This window comes from Silene latifolia, chromosome X (genome assembly GCF_048544455.1).
Source record: "Silene latifolia isolate original U9 population chromosome X, ASM4854445v1, whole genome shotgun sequence".
Taxonomy (NCBI): Eukaryota; Viridiplantae; Streptophyta; class Magnoliopsida; order Caryophyllales; family Caryophyllaceae; genus Silene; species Silene latifolia.
In genome coordinates this window covers 16,320,611-16,339,051 of record NC_133537.1, presented here as the reverse complement: position 1 = coordinate 16,339,051, position 18,441 = coordinate 16,320,611, and the positions used below count along the sequence as shown (strand labels likewise).

General features: G+C 38.1%; 1 protein-coding gene across 1 annotated transcript; it reads left to right on the top strand.

Moving 5' to 3' along the window:
• Positions 1-3,012: 3,012 nt before the first annotated feature.
• LOC141616940 (uncharacterized) lies at positions 3,013-5,521 on the top strand. The gene is made up of 3 exons (XM_074434108.1): positions 3,013-3,108; positions 3,431-4,134; positions 4,912-5,521. Exons 1-3 carry the CDS (start codon positions 3,013-3,015, stop codon positions 5,519-5,521), a joined length of 1,410 nt encoding a protein of 469 aa, XP_074290209.1.
• The last annotated feature ends 12,920 nt before the right edge of the window (positions 5,522-18,441 follow it).

Here is an 18,441-nt window from a genome sequence, read left to right as displayed (position 1 = left end):
ACAAACTATTTAGCTACTCATGGTGAAGGTGATAACAACAATAATACTAGGGCATAAAATTACTGAATTCATGATTAATGCGGTAAGATAAACAAATAACATAAAACGATAAATTGGCTTTAGGGATACTAACTAGCAAATCTATATCTATGAACAATAATAAAGCAATAAATTGAAATAAGAACAGAATAGTACCGAACGAATTTGTAGAAGAAAGATCCGAAAACCGATTTTGTATATAACAAAATTAAGAACCCTAAATTACTGATTATTGAACTAGTAAAACTGAATGATAAAAACTTCGATGTAAACTGAATGCTAAACTAATGTTTCTAGGTTACGTTATATAGCAACTAACGTAACTTTATTTCCTAAACCTAACATAACTTTGGGCTTCAAGATTCACGGTCTTTTAATTCTCGTCTGGAATAGCAATTTGGTCGATCGACTGCTAGGACTGGTCGATCGATGAATAGCAATGAACAAGAGCTTCGAACCCGATGGTTGGTCGATCGACTGATGGCAGTGGTCGATCGACGGCTTGAGCTGCTACTTGACTTCTATAAACTCGTGGACTTGTCTTTTGGGCCTTGAATTGCGCACCAAGTTCGTTCCTCGGGTGAATACTTCACGTCACATGCAATGCAGGATACTCGAGGACGGATTTAGCTCGATTTCCGCTGGATTCTTCACATTTCTGCAATAATGTACAAAAATACGGAAGTAGGCGGAAATAGGGAGAAATGTAGCATAAACTACATGAATGAGCTCTGAAATGCGTGTAAAATGGGATGTAAAACATCATATAAAAGACACGCATCAGTTATACGATTAATTAAATGATCAATTAAGAGTGTTGCCCTATAGGTATGACCTAGGGGGTCAACTGATCACCACCGTCGCACGACAGTAATGTCAAACTCTAGTCAGCCAATCATTACCGATATATGTTGACCAATTGACAGTAAAAATTACTTCCCAATTGTATTCTTTATGATGAGATTTAAACATGTGATCATCATGATCAAAAGTCGTGATCGCATTATTGTCGGAGGACACATATTCCAACAATCTCCCACTTGTCCTAGACAAGTGTGCGTCACCAATTCTCTTGTCCTATTACTATCTCCCACTCAATGCAAGGTGTCTTTCAGGTCGTACTTGCAAGTGATCATATCGAGAGTGGTTTCCTCGATCTGGAGAATAACTGATTGACCGGACTTATCTATCATAGATACTTTCCGAGCGTGGCCACGCATTTCCAGTTCATTACTCCTCGAGTGGCCCTGAGATATTGTTATAACCCTGACTAGGGGTGGACAATTCCTATCGCACTCATTCCCTTCGACTAGCCACAGCCATCATAATCCAAAATATGCCCATTTGACCCCATTTACGAAGGTCGTAGTAACACAAATCAAAATTAATCTGGCTCGTGCCATCTTAGGCGAATAGTCTTTAGTCAAAAGAATCGACTCATTTGAATACTATAGCAGCTCTCGCCACGACCAGGCTATATAAATTTGCCAGAACTCTATAAGCGGTCAATAGGCCCAACAAAATGTTCCTAACAGTCTGCCTATGTGATCGACTAGTCATCTCACATGACTCTATGGCACTTGAACTTGCCATCAATCGCATCACACTCTAGTCACTACGAGACGTCACCTCATGTAAGTAACTATGGGCAAATACTATGTTAATCCATGTTCACTTTAACGGGGTTCAATTGTCTCTACAACCCGTTTGGATATAACAATGTATAAGGTGAGTTAATAATAACTCAAACGACAAATGTCGACATCACACTCGGGTAGTCAATACCATATTACAACCTTGTGATGCAAATCGTAAGTGTATAAACACTTGTTGATTGCAATAGAAGTTTAACATGTCATGTGTCCATGTGTTCAAACTTCTTATAATCGCATTTTCCTTTACATTCATGTTCTCTCTCATAGCATGAATCTTACCAAGTACACATCAAGGTTCCCGACCTCGGTTTTGGTTCTTTATCTTGAAAGAACTTCCTTATCGATTATCACATAACGAACGAATTTGTGGTGAATGATATAACTTGTACTGATCAAGTACTCCATCCACACACAATGCACTAGGTATATGTTTTGCAGAATCTTGCAACAATTTGACAAGATGATTAGCCTGGCACTTCTCACAAGTCCTAGCATTGTTAGGAAAGATTAGTTTTGAGTAACTTCTTATTCAACTAAGTATCTTTCCAATAACCTCTTATTTCTCCTTTTGATTTGAAAAGTTTAGGATTTTCATAAATCTTTACGTGTGTTCGAACTTTCTATAATATGTGCAACCTCTTAACACATAATAGAGTATTCTGTCAAACACCGAAATCGCTCATCGGATTCTACTCGAGAATTCATGACGTTTCTATTATGGCTTACCAATGAATCATCATCCTCTTATGCATATGATTCATCATTGGACATGTGTATGATTATTCTAATGGCGGAAACATTAGTTACTAATAATCATGAGATCAACCGTTCATAGGTTCAATGAACGACCATGACTGCTAATGGCAATTCCATTTTCATCTACATGAATAACCTATGTGTATAAGTTAATTACCCTAACCTCTTAGGACTCAAAATTAATTAAATGATCAATTAAGAGTGTTGCCCTATAGGTATGACCTAGGGGGTCAACTGATCACCACCGTCGCACGACAGTAATGTCAAACTCTAGTCAGCCAATCATTACCGATATATGTTGACCAGTTGACAGTAAAAATTACTTCCCAATTGTATTCTTTATGATGAGATTTAAACATGTGATCATCATGATCAATAGTCGTGATCGCATTATTGTCGGAGGACACATATTCCAACACCCACAAAGGTTGTTGAGGAACCCAAGCAACAACTTGTGAGGACTTATGTGCCACCAATTCCTTTTCCTCAAAGGTTGGCAAGGGCAAAGCTTGAGCAAAAGTATGGAAAATTCATGAACATGATGAAGGGAATTAACATCACAATGCCGTTCATTGATGCCATCAAGGAAATACCAACATATGGTAAATTCTTAAAGGAGTTGATTTCCAACAAGAATGTCATGGAAACCTCAACAACGGTAAACTTGTCTAAGGAGTGTAGTATCATTCTAATGAATGAAGCCCCCCCCAAAAGCTTTAAGATCCGGGGAGTTTTTCCATACCATGCACCATCGGGACTTTTCAAATAGAGAGAGCTCTATGTGATTTTGGGCAAGCATTAGCCTCATGCCTCTCAAAATTTTCAAGAAATTGAAGGGTTATGAACTTTCACTAACTAGAGTTTCTTTACAACTTGCGGATAGGCCGGTGAGGTATCCAATTGGTCTTGTGGAAGATATCCCACTCAAGGTGGGCAAACTAGAAATTCCTTGTGATTTTTATGTGATGGATATCTCCTAGGATTCAAATATTCCCATCATATTAAGGCATCCTTGCCTTGCCACGGGGGGTGCTTTGATTGATGTGAAAAATGGGAAGCTATATCTTCAAGTTGGTGAAGAAAAAGTGGAGTTCTCTTTAAGTAAGGCTATGAAAAAGCCTTTGGAAGCAAAGTCATGCTACATGATTGATATGGTAGAAGAATGGGTTGACATGAAAAGATTTGAAGAAGATAATGGCTTACAAGGATTTATTGAGGGTAAGGTAAAGGATTGCAAGGAGCACCGGCAATATGCTTTGGCTATGGATTCAACAATTGTAGAAGACCCAAACAAGGAATTTGAGAGCTTAAGGAAGGACGGTAATATTGAGGAGAGATCCATGCCTCCTCAAGTGGAATTAAAACCTCTTCCCTCCGCTCTTAAACATGCTTTTCTTGGTCCTAATGAGACTTACCCCATCATTGTCAATAGTGCACTCAATGACATTGAACTTGAAAAGTTACTTGTTGTTGTGAGAAAATTTCAAAATGTCATTGGATACACAATTGATGATATTAAGGATGTTAGCCCTTCCTTTTGCACCCACCGGATTTACTTAGAGGATGAGGGTTCATCTTCTATTGAGCCCCAATGCCGCCTTAATCCTAACATGAAGGAAGTTGTGAGAAAAGAAGTTCTCAAACTACTTGATGTCGGGATCATCTATCCCATTTCGGATAGTAGGTGGGTTAGTCCGGTACATATGGTGCCCAAAAAGGGGGGATGACGGTGATTATAAATGACAAGAATGAATTGATACCTACTAGAACCGTGACTTGGTGGCGCATGTGTATGGATTATAGAAGGTTGAACAAGGCCACCCGAAAAGACCATTTTCCACTTCCCCTTCTTAGACCAAATGTTGGAGCGTTTGGCTCAACATGACTTCTTTTGTTTCTTAGATGGATACTCGAGATTTTTCCAAATCCCTATCCATCCAAGTGACCAAGAAAAGACCAGCTTCACATGTTCTTTCGGCACATATGCTTATAGGAGAATGTCGTTTGGATTGTGTAATGCACCTTCGACCTTCCAACGTTGCATGATGTCAATCTTCTCCGACTTAGTTGAGAATGAAATTGAAGTATTTATGGATGATTTCTCGGTGGTAGGGAAATCTTTTAAAAATTGCTTGACGAATTTGGAGAAAGTCTTGACTAAATGCCAAGAGTGTCACTTGGTTTTAAATTGGGAGAAGTGTCATTTTATGGTGACCTCCGGAGTTGTTTTGGGACATGTTGTGTCTAGTAAGGGTATAGAAGTTGACCAAGCTAAAGTTGAAGTGATCAAAACCTTGCCCCCTCCCACTAATGTCAAGGGCATTAGGAGTTTTCTTGGGCATGCCAGTTTTTACCGGCGGTTTATCAAGGATTTTTCTTTGATTGCCCGTTCATTAACTCACTTGCTTGGTAAAGATGTACCATTTAAATTCACTAATGAATGTCTTGTTGCCTTTAATAGGTTGAAGGAAGCTCTTATCTCCGCTCCAATCATGCAACCCCCTACTTGGGGAGAACCATTTGAGTTGATGTGTGATGCTAGCGACGTTGCGGTAGGAGCGGTGCTTGGACAAAAGAAGAATGGCAAACATCACGCCATATATTATGCAAGCAAGACTTTGGATGAAGCTCAAACAAATTACACCACGACCGAAAAGGAGCTTTTAACGGTTATTTATGCTATGAACAAGTTCCGTTCTTATTTGGTGGGCTCTAAGGTAATAGTGCAAACCGATCATTCGGCATTGAGGCATTTGCTAATAAAAAAGGAATCAAAGCCACGTTTGATTCGGTGGATACTATTGCTACAAGAGTTTGATATTGAGATAAGAGATAGGAAAGGTGTAGAGAATGTTGTAGCCGATCATCTATCTCGGCTATTCAATGAGAATGTGAAAGATGGGCTACCTATTGATGATTACTTGCCGGATGATCAATTGTTTGCACTTGCTATAGTGGATGCTCCTTGGTATGCGGATTTCGTTAACTACTTGGTGTCGGGTATCATCCCACATGACTATGATTCCGTTAAGAAGAAGAGGTTCTTTCACGATGTTAAACGATACTTTTAGGAGGAACCATGTCTTTATAAGTCGTGTGCGGATAGGATTATTAGGAGATGTGTTCTGAATGAGGAGGTGAAGCAAATAATTTCTCATTGCCATGACATGCCAAGTGGAAGGCACGGAAGTTCAAGGAAAACCGCCGCAAGGGTACTTCAATGCGGGTTTTATTGGCCCACCTTGTTTCATGATGTGGCAAGTTATGTGAAGGATGTGACAAATACCAAAGGAGTAGGAACATCTCAAGGAGGCATAAAATGCCTATGAATTATGTTCTTGAAGTGGAGTTATTTGATGTGTGGGGAATTGACTATCAAGGTCCATTTCGCTCCTCCCATGGGAATGAATATATACTTGTTGCGGTCGACTATGTTAGCAAGTGGGTTGAAGCAATTCCCACCAAAACTTGTGATGCGAAATCAGTGATCAAGCTCATGGAGACCATCATATTTCCTAGGTTTGGAGTGCCAAGGATTTTGATTAGTGACCGAGGAACCCATTTCCGGGAGCGAACTTTGGATGCTCTTCTAAGAAGACATGGGGTGCAACATAGGCGGAGTCTTGCCTATCACCCACAAGCTAACGGGCAAGCCAAAATCTCAAATCGTGAGATCAAGGTTATTCTTGAGAAGACCGTGAGTCGGTCGAGGAAAGATTGGGCCATCAAGCTTAACGATGCATTATGGGCATACCGCACCGCTTTTAAAACACTAATAGGAACTTCACCATTCCGATTGGTGTATGGGAAGCCATGTCACTTGCCGGTGGAAATGGAACACAAGGCTCATTGGGCTATCCGGCTTCTTAATTTTGACTTGAAGAGTGCGGGGGAGAAGCGACTCCTTGACCTTAATGAACTTGAGGAATTTAGACTAAAGGCTTATGAGAGCTCTAGATTGTACAAGGAGAGGACCAAGCGATTTCATGATAAAGCTATTGTAAGGAGAGAGTTCAAAGTGGGGAACTTGGTCCTCCTCTTTAATTCAAGATTTAAGCTCTTCTCGGGTAAGCTAAAGTCAAAGTGGTCGGGTCCTTTCACCGTAGTCCGAGTCTTTCCTTATGGCTCGGTGGAAGTGACCGATGGAAATCAAGCTTTCAAGGTTGAAGAGTCTATTGATCCAAAATACTCAAGAGGGGGGGGGGTGAATTGAGGATTTAAAACTTTTTGAAAGCTTTTTCGATTGTGCGTATGTAATTGATTATTTAAAGTTTATTGATTAAACTTTAACTAATCAACTAATGATTGTAAGCAAAAGAAACGAAACAAACGAAAGAAGAAGAGACACAAGGATTTTTGAAGTGGTTCAGTTTCACAAGTCGAAACCTACGTCCACTATTCTCGATTAATAAATTTAGTACCTTTCTCCGGATTACAAATTTACTAACCCAACTCGTACAACTAACTCTAACTGTAACTCAATGAGTACCGTTAAATACTCGAGTGACTAACTTACGCTAATAAGAAAGCACTAATGATTCTTCTAATAGTTCACGTTAATGAACAAGTAAGAAATCAATTATAGCACTATTATCTTATAACGATAATGAAGAACAAGTATGCGAGTTTTGTAAACACACGACCTTTCAAAATTAGCAAAACGATTTACATTTAAAAAACACACGGTTTGCTCTTTAAAATATGAAAACAATTTTTATGCTTAAGGTCATCAAGTTTTCGATGTTGTAAATAACAAAGTATTTATAAGCAAAGAGAAGGAGAGCTACACGGTTTCAAGGAAACCTAATAGCGAATAATAAGATATAATTATAAATTATATCTTCTTATTATCTCTTACCTAAAAGCCATAGAAGATAATAAAGAATATTCTAAAAGATAGAATATAATCTTTCTAATATTATCTTTACTATAAATTCTAAGATTATGATAAGATTTCCTAAAACAAGAAAATCTTTTACCATAAACAAATATATAAGTAAGATATACAAGATATGTAAAGATTATTTTATAGAATAAAATCTTTACCTAATCTCTTAGGCAACACGGCATAACACGGCTCATGCGCTCGTGAATCCATGCAAACCCTAATCTTATTATATAATTAGAATTTAGGTTTTAGGAGAGGTCAGATGAAAACCCTAATTGATAGTAAAGTCCAACTCATAAGTTGACCCAAAACCCATCAATTAACGCCAACCATAAAACCGGACTCCTCACTAAACCGGGCTTTATAAAATAAACACTTTCATTAAAACATATAAAATAAACTTTAAGAAATTACAAAACAATTTTCGAACCATTTAAAAGTCGTGTATAAAAACTCGTATTTCAATGTTATAGTAGAAGAGCTATAACATTGAACTCTTTTACTAGTAATGTTATAGCTGCAAAGCTATAACTTTACTAATTAAGAAACTCATACTTGATTACCATTACGAGATAATCACCTATACTATTCTAATCTTCAAGGAGATCTTCGAGTATAGGCTACATCATCATCCAAGCTTGATTTAATCTTCTAGACGAACTCCGTCTTTTCATAATACTTGAATGAATCTTTGAATTGTTTGATCTTTAATAGAGACTTGAACTTCTCATGTAATCGTCACAATCCTCTTGGTTGCTCGTAATAGGTTAATGCTAAAACACTTAACAAACAATTACACGCAACAAGTATATAATATGTAAGGCACCTTGACATCATCAAAACATAAACATATAAACTATATGGTCCAACAAATTCCCCCTTTTTGATGATGGCAAGTCTCCTAAAATTGTGACTAATGAAAAAGTTCCCCCTTAATATAATACCATTATCTTGATAATAAAGATTAACGCAAGATCAAACAATTATATTCAAAACCAAAGCTTTAAGGACTTTAAGAGACAATTGGTCTTGACAAGGAGCAAGCTTAGGTAGATGCTTACCATAGACGTTCTTTCCCCCTCTTGACATCATCGAAAAGTTAAGAACAAATCAAAAATGACTAGAATAATATAAGACGAGACAAGAGATAAAAACGCCATAAGAAAATAAAATAACATGCAAGACCAAAAGCATCCAAAAGATAATAAACATCCAAACTAAGATTTAAACATGTCTAAAGCCAAATGGGCCGAATGATCACATGTTTAATAGAACACTTGGGCCATAACCACAAGTGTAAGCCAAAATGGGCCGAATGATAGTTTGATTAACACACCACAAGATGAAATAAAAGAAAAGCTAATGAAAATAAGGGCTAATGAGGGTAGGACGAGAGGAAATCAGATGTTGCGTGTCTTATACGGGTTCACATAGTCGGGTCGGGTACGGTGCTCCAAAGCATCCAGACGGTCGAAAGAACTCCTAACCAACTGTGAAAGAGTACCAATGCTCCTTTCAAAATTAAGGACTTTCAAGGAAAGAGCCTTCGTAGCTTCCAAAGTAAGAGCTTGATCTCCCGCCATCGCTTTCCCGTGCATTACCAACGCACCACCCTGACTAGTAAGGAAAGTGAGACGATCACCATGTGGGAACACTTCCCCACGGATAGCCTTTAGCTCCCTTTCAAAACCCGCCAATCTCTTATCCACACCCTCCATCCACGAGTACACCCGACTAGCATCCAATTCCGAGTCTAAGGACCGAGATGGTCCAACTCGTGACAATGCCGTGGCCAAGCTAGTCGAATGCTCCTCAAATTTCTGCATTAACCCACTCATAAATCCTTCCAATTTCGACTCAACAGCTCCTAAACCCGAATCCACGGGAACCTTTTCAACATCTTTCGCAAGTTGTAATTCGGTCCATCAAAGAACCACACCCATTAACTTGATTAACTTGTCACACATACAATCTCTAGCACTAACACCATAACCGCCGGGCCCTATCACTTGCTTAATTTCCAACAACCGAGAGATCCACATACCGTAAGGCAAATCAACCGTGGTGCTCAACTTATCCTTGGTCACCGTAAGACCAGTTTGAAGAATACGGTGCAAAACAACACTTCCTAAATTTACCTTTTGACCCTCTAACCAAGAATAAACCATAATCGCCTCATAACTCGACACCTTATCACGGCCCCCTCTTCTCGGCACTATGGTGTTCCACAAAAAATTCAAGAGAAACTTAATTTTGGCCGAAAGAGGACGAACCACGATATTGACACCCTCCGTCGTCTCCTCAAAATATTGTTTCACCAAAGATTCCTTTTCACTTCCAACATTAGACCATTCAAGACTCGGATTTAATTCAATCCCTTCATTAGGAACCGAAAAGCGAGCAAAAATCCGAAACAGAGACGGTAACATCGACACCATTAACGACCGCATGCAACACTCCCTTTTTAATTGACACACTAGCAAAGAACTGTACCACCTCAACCGGGTATACAGGACCCGAAAACTGACTTATGTGACTCCACCCTTGAAAATCAAGAAAATTAATAAAGAAAGCAAGAGCGGGTACACTAACCAACCAAGATTTTGGATAATACCGACCACCATGAATAGAATACCTCAAAACTCGATTAACCAAGATGCTTTCATCGTGTGTAAGCGAACACGATTCAATCCTTCCTTCGTCGCGGCTTTGAAGCATCTTTGAACAGAGTACGAGTAACACCATTCGAACCATCACCTCGGGTTCCTCCACAATCGCTTCACCATTATCAACAACAACTTTATTTTTACCTTTGAAAAGACGGCGTCTTTTTCCTTCGGAGACCGATTCGTCCCGACTACGAAACAGGGGCGAGTTTTGGTTTGGTTGTGGTGAAGGACAATTCATGGAATGAGGGGTATGTGGGGGTAAGGGTGATGTTTGGTGAGGAAGGGGACGGTTTTGGTTGTGACGGGTTGAGGATCGAGTGGTTTTTGCATGGGATGAGTTCATGATGATGAAGATGGTTTAAAAAAAAGATGATGGTGATTGTTGGAGTAAAGAGGAAGATATGTAATGATGGTAAATATTTGGGGGAGGAAAGAGGTAGGCAAGTGGGGATGGGTGGACGGTCAAGGGTAAGGGTAGATATAGGTGTAGGTTTTTAGGGTAAACAAGTGTAGGTGTTTTATGGTAAGTGAAGTTAATTAAGAATAGGAAAGTAATAAGATGAAATTTATGGTGATAGGACTTGAATTAGGAAATTAGGTTGATATAGGAATCATTGAGTCGTGTATTGTGAGCCTTTTTGGTGAGATTTTCTTTTGATTTTTTTAAAAAAAAAAAAGAATATGGTGTGTTTGTTTATTGAGAAAATAAGTTTGGATATTAATTAAATTCTAAATAGCAAATAGAATTTTATGAAAATAATATTTCTATAAACGAATTTATTCATGCAACGCAATATACGGACACAGTCATACAATCTTAACTTAACTAGTCAGTCATAAAAAGATTAAACATATATAGAAGCTTAGGTACCACTGATTAAACCAATTTCCAACCGTAAAGTCTCAAATCGTTCTCTAGCTAATGATTTTGTCAAAATGTCAGCCCATTGTTTTTCAGTACTACAAAATTCAAGTTTTATATTCCCCTTCTCAACATGGTCTCTAATAAAATGGTGTCTTATTTCAATGTGTTTAGTACGAGAATGTTGTGCGGGATTTTTAGAGATTATTATCGCATTAGTATTATCACATAAAATAGGAATACATCCTACGTCAACACCATAATCACGTAATTGTTGCTTAAGCCATAAAAGTTGAGTACATACCAGTCCTGCAGCAATATACTCGGCCAAACAGTTGAGAGAGCAACCGAATTTTGTTTCTTCGAACCCCACGTAATGATACACGGTCCGATAAAAGTGGCGACACCCGACGTGCTTTTTCTGTCTAGAGAACATCCCGCGTAGTCGGCATCAGAATAACCGACTAGGTCAAAATTGCATTCCATAGGATACCATAGGTATAAGTTGGCCGTTCCAATTAAATAACGTAAAATCCGTTTTACGGTCGTCATATGCGATTCTTTGGGAGACGATTGATATCTCGCACAAACGCATACACTAAACATGATATCCGGTCTACTTGCGGTCAAATATAACAGTGACCCAATCATCCCACGGTAAGTAGTTTCATCAACTGATTTACCGTTTTCATCCAATGTCAATTTCTTGTTCTCGACCATTGGAGTAGGCATAGCGTGTGAGTTTTCCATCCCGAATTTCCGAATCAACTCTTTGATGTATTTCTGTTGATGGATCTTAATGCCTTCATCTGTTTGTTGTATCTGCAGACCTAGGAAGAATTTCAATTCTCCCATCATACTCATCTCGAACTCGGAAGTCATCAACTCAGAAAAGTATTTGCATAGGCTTCGGTTGGTCGATCCAAAAATGATATCGTCGACGTATATTTGGACAACCAAGAGATCAGAGCCCTCAGTTTTCAGAAATAGGGTTTTGTCGACGGATCCTCTATTAAATCCACTGTCAAGTAGAAACTTAGATAGTCTGTCGTACCAAGCCCTAGGTGCTTGCTTCAATCCGTAAAGGGCTTTATCCAATTTAAACACGTGATCCTCAAATTTGATATTCTTAAAACCAGGAGGTTGTTCAACGAAGACTTCTTCTTTTAGATAACCGTTCAAGAATGCCGTCTTGACATCCATCTGGAAGAGCTTCATTCCTTTGTGTGCGGCGAATGCTATCGAAGACGAATGGCTTCAAGACGTGCAACAAAAAAGCGAAAGTCTCGTCATAATCTATTCCTTCTTGTTGATTATATCCTTGGACCACCAATCTTGCTTTGTTTCTGACAATGACTCCGGCATCGTCTAATTTGTTCCTGAAGACCCACCGTGTCCCAATAACTGTCCGATCTTTAGGTCTAGGGACTAAATGCCAAACCTTGTTTCTTTCGAACTGTTGTAGCTCTTCTTGCATAGCTACAATCCAATCTGATTCAGCAAGAGCTTCATTGACGTTCTTTGGTTCAATCATGGACAGGAAAGAGTAGAAGGAACAAAAGTTGTTTAGGGAACGTCTTGTTTGAACACCCTTCTTAATATTCCCAAGAATATTGTCCATGGGGTGTGAGTTCTTGTATTTCCACTTCGTTGAAGTGCTTGGTTCTTCCTCATTATTTGAGCTTTGCCCGACTTCATTTGGCTCGGAATTAGAGGAAGTTCCCCTTGAATCCAATCCGGGTGTTGTATTTGAGCCGATTATAACCTCGGACTCTACACCTTGATTTGGATTCAATGTTACAGTAACATCATCTATAACATTGTTTTGGGAGTTCTTGTCTTGAGTCAATGTTATAGTATCATCAACTATAACTTTGCCTTTATCCTTTGAGGAACGATCAACTTCATCGTTTATTCCCTCAATCTCATTATCCTCTAATTCCAAATCCGGGGGGTCATCTCTTGTGAGACGGAAGTCGGGTTCATCCAAGTCTTCTTCCTCATCCTGTAAAGGCTTATCGAACACGTTATCTTCATCAAAGATAACATGGACACTTTCTTCAATACAGAGGGTTCTCTTATTGAAGACTTTATAAGCCTTACTATGATCTGAGTATCCTATAAAAATCGCCTCATCACTTCTAGGGTCGAATTTGCTTAAACGGTTTTTACCGTTATTATGTACAAAGCATTTACTCCCAAAACAACGTAGATGAGAGATATTAGGTTTTCGACCTCTAAGGAGTTTATAGGGGGTTTTCTTAAGGATAGGTCGGATCATAGCACGATTGTGGATGTAGCAAGAAGTGCTAATGGCTTCAGCCCAAAAGTTACGAGGTAAACCACTACACAAGAGCATTGTACGTGCCATATCTTCTAAGGTTCTATTCATACGTTCAACGACACCGTTTTGTTGAGGAGTTCTTGGTGCAGAAAAGTTATGTCCTACACCATTAACTCGACAATATTCTATAAAGGTTTGATTGTCAAATTCGGTGCCATGATCCGTACGAATAGATACTAGATTAGTCTTATATTTATTTTGAACACGTTTTATAAGACAATCAAACTCATCAAAAGTTTCATCTTTTGAATGAAGAAAGATAGGCCATACATACCTTGAGTAGTCGTCTACAAGAACAAAGACGTACCTGGATCCTCCTCTACTTCTTACCTTCATAGGTCCACAAAGATCCATATGTACCAGTTCCAAGGCTTCATTTGTGCTCACTACTCGTTTAGGTTTGAACGATGATCTTACTTGTTTACACCTAGCACACGTGTCACACATCTTTTCTTGGTCGAACTTGATCTTAGGCAGTCCTTCAACCAAGTCCCACTTCTTGAGTTTATTCAAGGTTAGTGAGCTAATGTGACCGAACCGTTTATGCCATAGACACGGATCATCAAGTGTAACTTTCATACATGAAAAAGAGTTAGTAGGCACAGCATTTAAATCTACCATATAAACGTTCCTTTTACGGTGGCCTTCAAGAATAACGTTACTGGTTCCTTCAATAATAATGCGACAACTATCAGTATGAAAGACTACTTTGTTACCTTTGTCGCATAGTTGAGATATGCTTAGCAAGTTGTGTTTTAGACCATCTACGAGATAAACGTCACTTATTGCGTGAGACTTGGAGATTCCGATTTTGCCAACTCCGATTACTTTTCCCTTTTTATTGTCCCCGAACGTCACTTTTCCTCCGTTGAAAGGCTTGAGTGAAAGAAACAGATTTTTATCTCCGGTCATGTGTCTTGAACATCCACTGTCAAGATACCATTGGTTGTTTTCTTTCACTTCTTCCTGCAAAAAGGATTAGATACAATATTTAGGTACCCAAGCTAAGTTGGGTCCCTTATGATTAGTTACTCTAAATATTAGATCCTTTCGAACCCAAACACTTCTAATCACCGTCTTTCTAACCTTAGGTTTGTTTGGCTTGGGAGACATTCTAGGGTTAGGGTTTTCCTTAGGTCTTGGCACTTCTCTAGGTCTCGGAACTTCTCTAGGTCTTTCTTGACTAGTTGTCTTATGAATAGGTTTACTGGGTTGAGATCTACAAGGGCTTTGAGAGGTGCTAGGTTTCTTAGAGTAGTCAAAGGCCATGTCGTAGAACCAACGAAATTTGTTATTTCTTTCTTCGTTAGGTTCGTTAGTGGGGGTTTCCTTATCCTCGACAACCGTGTCAACAGTTTTGGCATGTTCGGCATTTTTTCGTAAATCATGAGCCTTTTTGACACAATTGATTTGGATGTGACCCGTATGACCACAAGAATTGCAAATCAAATATTCAGGAAGATCAGCATACTTCCTTTTTCTAAAATCATAATCTGAAGGTGTTGATTTGCATTTAGAGTGGTCTCTACGGCTGTAGCACTCATGTCCTAACCCCATCTTCATATTATTGTCAGATTGTTCGGTTAGGAAGTTTAGGACTTGTGTGCTACCTTCCCACTTGTCATGGACCTTTCTAGCGTGTAGAAGTAAGTCTTTTAGGGTCTTGATTTCCTCTTGACATTTCGTGTGATCTACATCATTGTCCTTTTTAAAGTTATCACGAAAGTCTTGGAATCGTTTATTAAGAATGAACACGACATTGGTGTGTTGCTTCTTAATATTAATCATATCGGTCTTAGATTCTTTCAATTGTTTTGAAAGAGAATCTATCTCTTTCTTTTGGACTAAGATCACTTCTTCATTAGATGTGACTTTAGTCTCCAAAAGTTCTTTGACTTTTCTAAGTTCTAAAGTTATAGCTTCATTAGCTATAACTTTGGCTTGAAGGTGCTTGATGTTAAGTTTTAGGTCGGAGGTTATAGCTTCATTAGCTATAACTTTAGACTCTAATTCCTTCTTTTCAGCCATAGTAGAATCTAACGTTGTAGCTTTCTCAGCTATAACTTTAGATTTCAACTTCTTAGCTTTAGTCTTGAGAGTATGATTCTCTTCCGCAATTTCGAGAATCTGTTCCTTTAGATCTTTCAATTCCAAATCCTGTTCGTGACACTTATCAAGAGATTGTTCGAAAAATTCGATTAAAGCACTTTTAGACAATTTTCTAACACGTTTCTTAAGCTCAAGATAGCTTACCTCTTCATCGTCGTCTTCGTCTGATTCTCCTAGAAAGCAATAGTTTGAATGAGAATTTGTGCTTTCATTGTCACTGTCGGAGATTAGGTCAAGACTAACACTGCTGAGACAAAGGTTTGCTACTTCGTCGTCTTCAGATTCCTCGTCATCTTCTGAATCAAGGTCTCCCCAACACGAAGCCATCATAACTTGCTTGAATTCTCTCTTTGTCTTCTCACGTTTTGTCTTGTCCTTTATCTTCTCCCATGTTGGACAATCTTTGATCATGTGACCAGATTCTCCACACTTGAAGCAGCCTCTATTTGCGAAGGACGACTTTGAGTCATTAACCTTTTTGTTGAATGACTTGTTGTTGTTGTTAAAGGATGATTTTGTTTGTTTGTTTCGAAATATTTTGTTTTTGAAACGGCGTGCAAACAGAACAGTTTCATCCTCTAATTCAGAGTCAACTTCTTCACTCGCTAAGGCCATACTCTTATTTCGACTTGGTTCAGCGTCATCTTTGTTAAGAGTAATTTCATGGGCCATTAGAGCACCTATGAGCTCTTGATAGGATAAGGTTTCAAGATCTCGTGATTCCTCCATTGCAGTGACCTTAGCACGCCACTTTTTAGTAAGGCTCCAAGAACCTTTCTAGCAATGTCCTCAGTACTGAATTTCCTACCTAGGTTTTTCAGTTCGTTGATGATGCTTGAAAACCTTGCGGACATACTATCTAGAGACTCATTAGGCTCCATGATGAATAGCTCATATTTTTGCATAAGCAAATCAATTCGGTGCTTCCTAACAATGGAAGTACCTTCATAAGCTAATTCGAGCCCATCCCATATCTCCTTGGCCGTGGAACAAGAGGAGAACCGATCAAACTCAGTAGAGGTCATTCCGTTTTGCAGAAGACTTATTGCTTTGGAGTTCTTTTCGGCTTTCTTGTAGTCGGCCTCGACATAGTCCTCTTCTTTCTTTTCATAAGTAGTGCCTTCCTCGGATGCCACAAGAATTTTATGCGGTCCGTTTTGAATAATCCTCCAAAGACTCCCAATCGTGTCCTTTCACATAGTGAGTCATCATGTTTTTCCATAATCCATAATTCTTTCCATCAAAGACGGGACACTTGAGATATTTGGAATCCATTTATCACGTGATAGGCAAAATAAAATATAAAACAATAAGATAAATGAAAAACAAGATAGATCAGCCTCTTTGCGGTTAGGCAATCAAGAGCACGAGGCTCTGATACCAATTGAAGAGTCTATTGATCCAAAATACTCAAGAGGGGGGGTGAATTGAGGATTTAAAACTTTTTGAAAGCTTTTTCGATTGTGCGTATGTAATTGATTATTTAAATTTTATTGATTAAACTTTAACTAATCAACTAATGATTGTAAGCAAAAGAAACGAAACAAACGAAAGAAGAAGAGACACAAGGATTTTTGAAGTGGTTCAGTTTCACAAGTCGAAACCTACGTCCACTATTCTCGATTAATAAATTTAGTACCTTTCTCCGGATTACAAATTTACTAACCCAACTCGTACAACTAACTCTAGTTGTAACTCAATGAGTACCGTTAAATACTCGAGTGACTAACTTACGCTAATAAGAAAGCACTAATGATTCTTCTAATAGTTCACGTTAATGAACAAGTAAGAAATCAATTATAGCACTATTATCTTATAACGATAATGAAGAACAAGTATGCGAGTTTTGTAAACACACGACCTTTCAAAATTAGCAAAACGATTTCTGTTAAAAAACACACGGTTTGCTCTTTAAAATATGAAAACAATTTTTATGCTTAAGGTCACTGTTTTCGATGTTGTAAATAACAAAGTATTTATAAGCAAAGAGAAGGAGAGCTACACGGTTTCAAGGAAACCCTAATAGCCGAATAATAAGATATAATTATAAATTATATCTTCTTATTATCTCTTACCTAAAAGCCATAGAAGATAATAAAGAATATTCTAAAAGATAGAATATAATCTTTCTAATATTATCTTTACTATAAATTCTAAGATTATGATAAGATTTCCTAAAACAAGAAAATCTTTTACCATAAACAAATATATAAGTAAGATATACAAGATATGTAAAGATTATTTTATAGAATAAAATCTTTACCTAATCTCTTAGGCAACACGGCATAACACGGCTCATGGGCTCGTGAATCCATGCAAACCCTAATCTTATTATATAATTAGAATTTAGGTTTTAGGAGAGGTCAGATGAAAACCCTAATTGATAGTAAAGTCCAACTCATAAGTTGACCCAAAACCCATCAATTAACGCCAACCATAAAACCGGACTCCTCACTAAACCGGGCTTTATAAAATAAACACTTTCATTAAAACATATAAAATAAACTTTAAGAAATTACAAAACAATTTTCGAACCATTTAAAAGTCGTGTATAAAAACTCGCATTTCAATGTTATAGTAGAAGAGCTATAACATTGAACTCTTTTACTAGTAATGTTATAGCTGCAAAGCTATAACTTTACTAATTAAGAAACTCATACTTGATTACCATTACGAGATAATCACCTATACTATTCTAATCTTCAAGGAGATCTTCGAGTATAGGCTACATCATCATCCAAGCTTGATTTAATCTTCTAGACGAACTCCGTCTTTTCATAATACTTGAATGAATCTTTGAATTGTTTGATCTTTAATAGAGACTTGAACTTCTCATGTAATCGTCACAATCCTCTTGGTTGCTCGTAATAGGTTAATGCTAAAACACTTAACAAACAATTACACGCAACAAGTATATAATATGTAAGGCACCTTGACATCATCAAAACATAAACATATAAACTATATGGTCCAACAAAGGTGAATGGGCAACGGCTCAAGCATTACTTAGCCGGGTCGCCTATTGTGAAGGTATGCACTATTGATACTTGTCTTCTCCCTAATTGAGTCTCAATTTCACTCTTGATGATATTTCCATTTAGTTAAGCTATCTCTTGACT

Excerpts from the sequence above, each read along its gene's own strand:
- LOC141616940 (XM_074434108.1), top strand. The coding sequence starts at position 3,013 with ATGCCGTTCATTGATGCCATCAAGGAAATACCAACATATGGTAAATTC. Across the intron at positions 3,109-3,430 it reads TCATGGAAACCTCAACAACG|GATTCAAATATTCCCATCAT; the intron begins GTAAACTTGTCT and ends GATATCTCCTAG. Across the intron at positions 4,135-4,911 it reads TATCCCATTTCGGATAGTAG|GTTGAAGGAAGCTCTTATCT; the intron begins GTGGGTTAGTCC and ends TGCCTTTAATAG.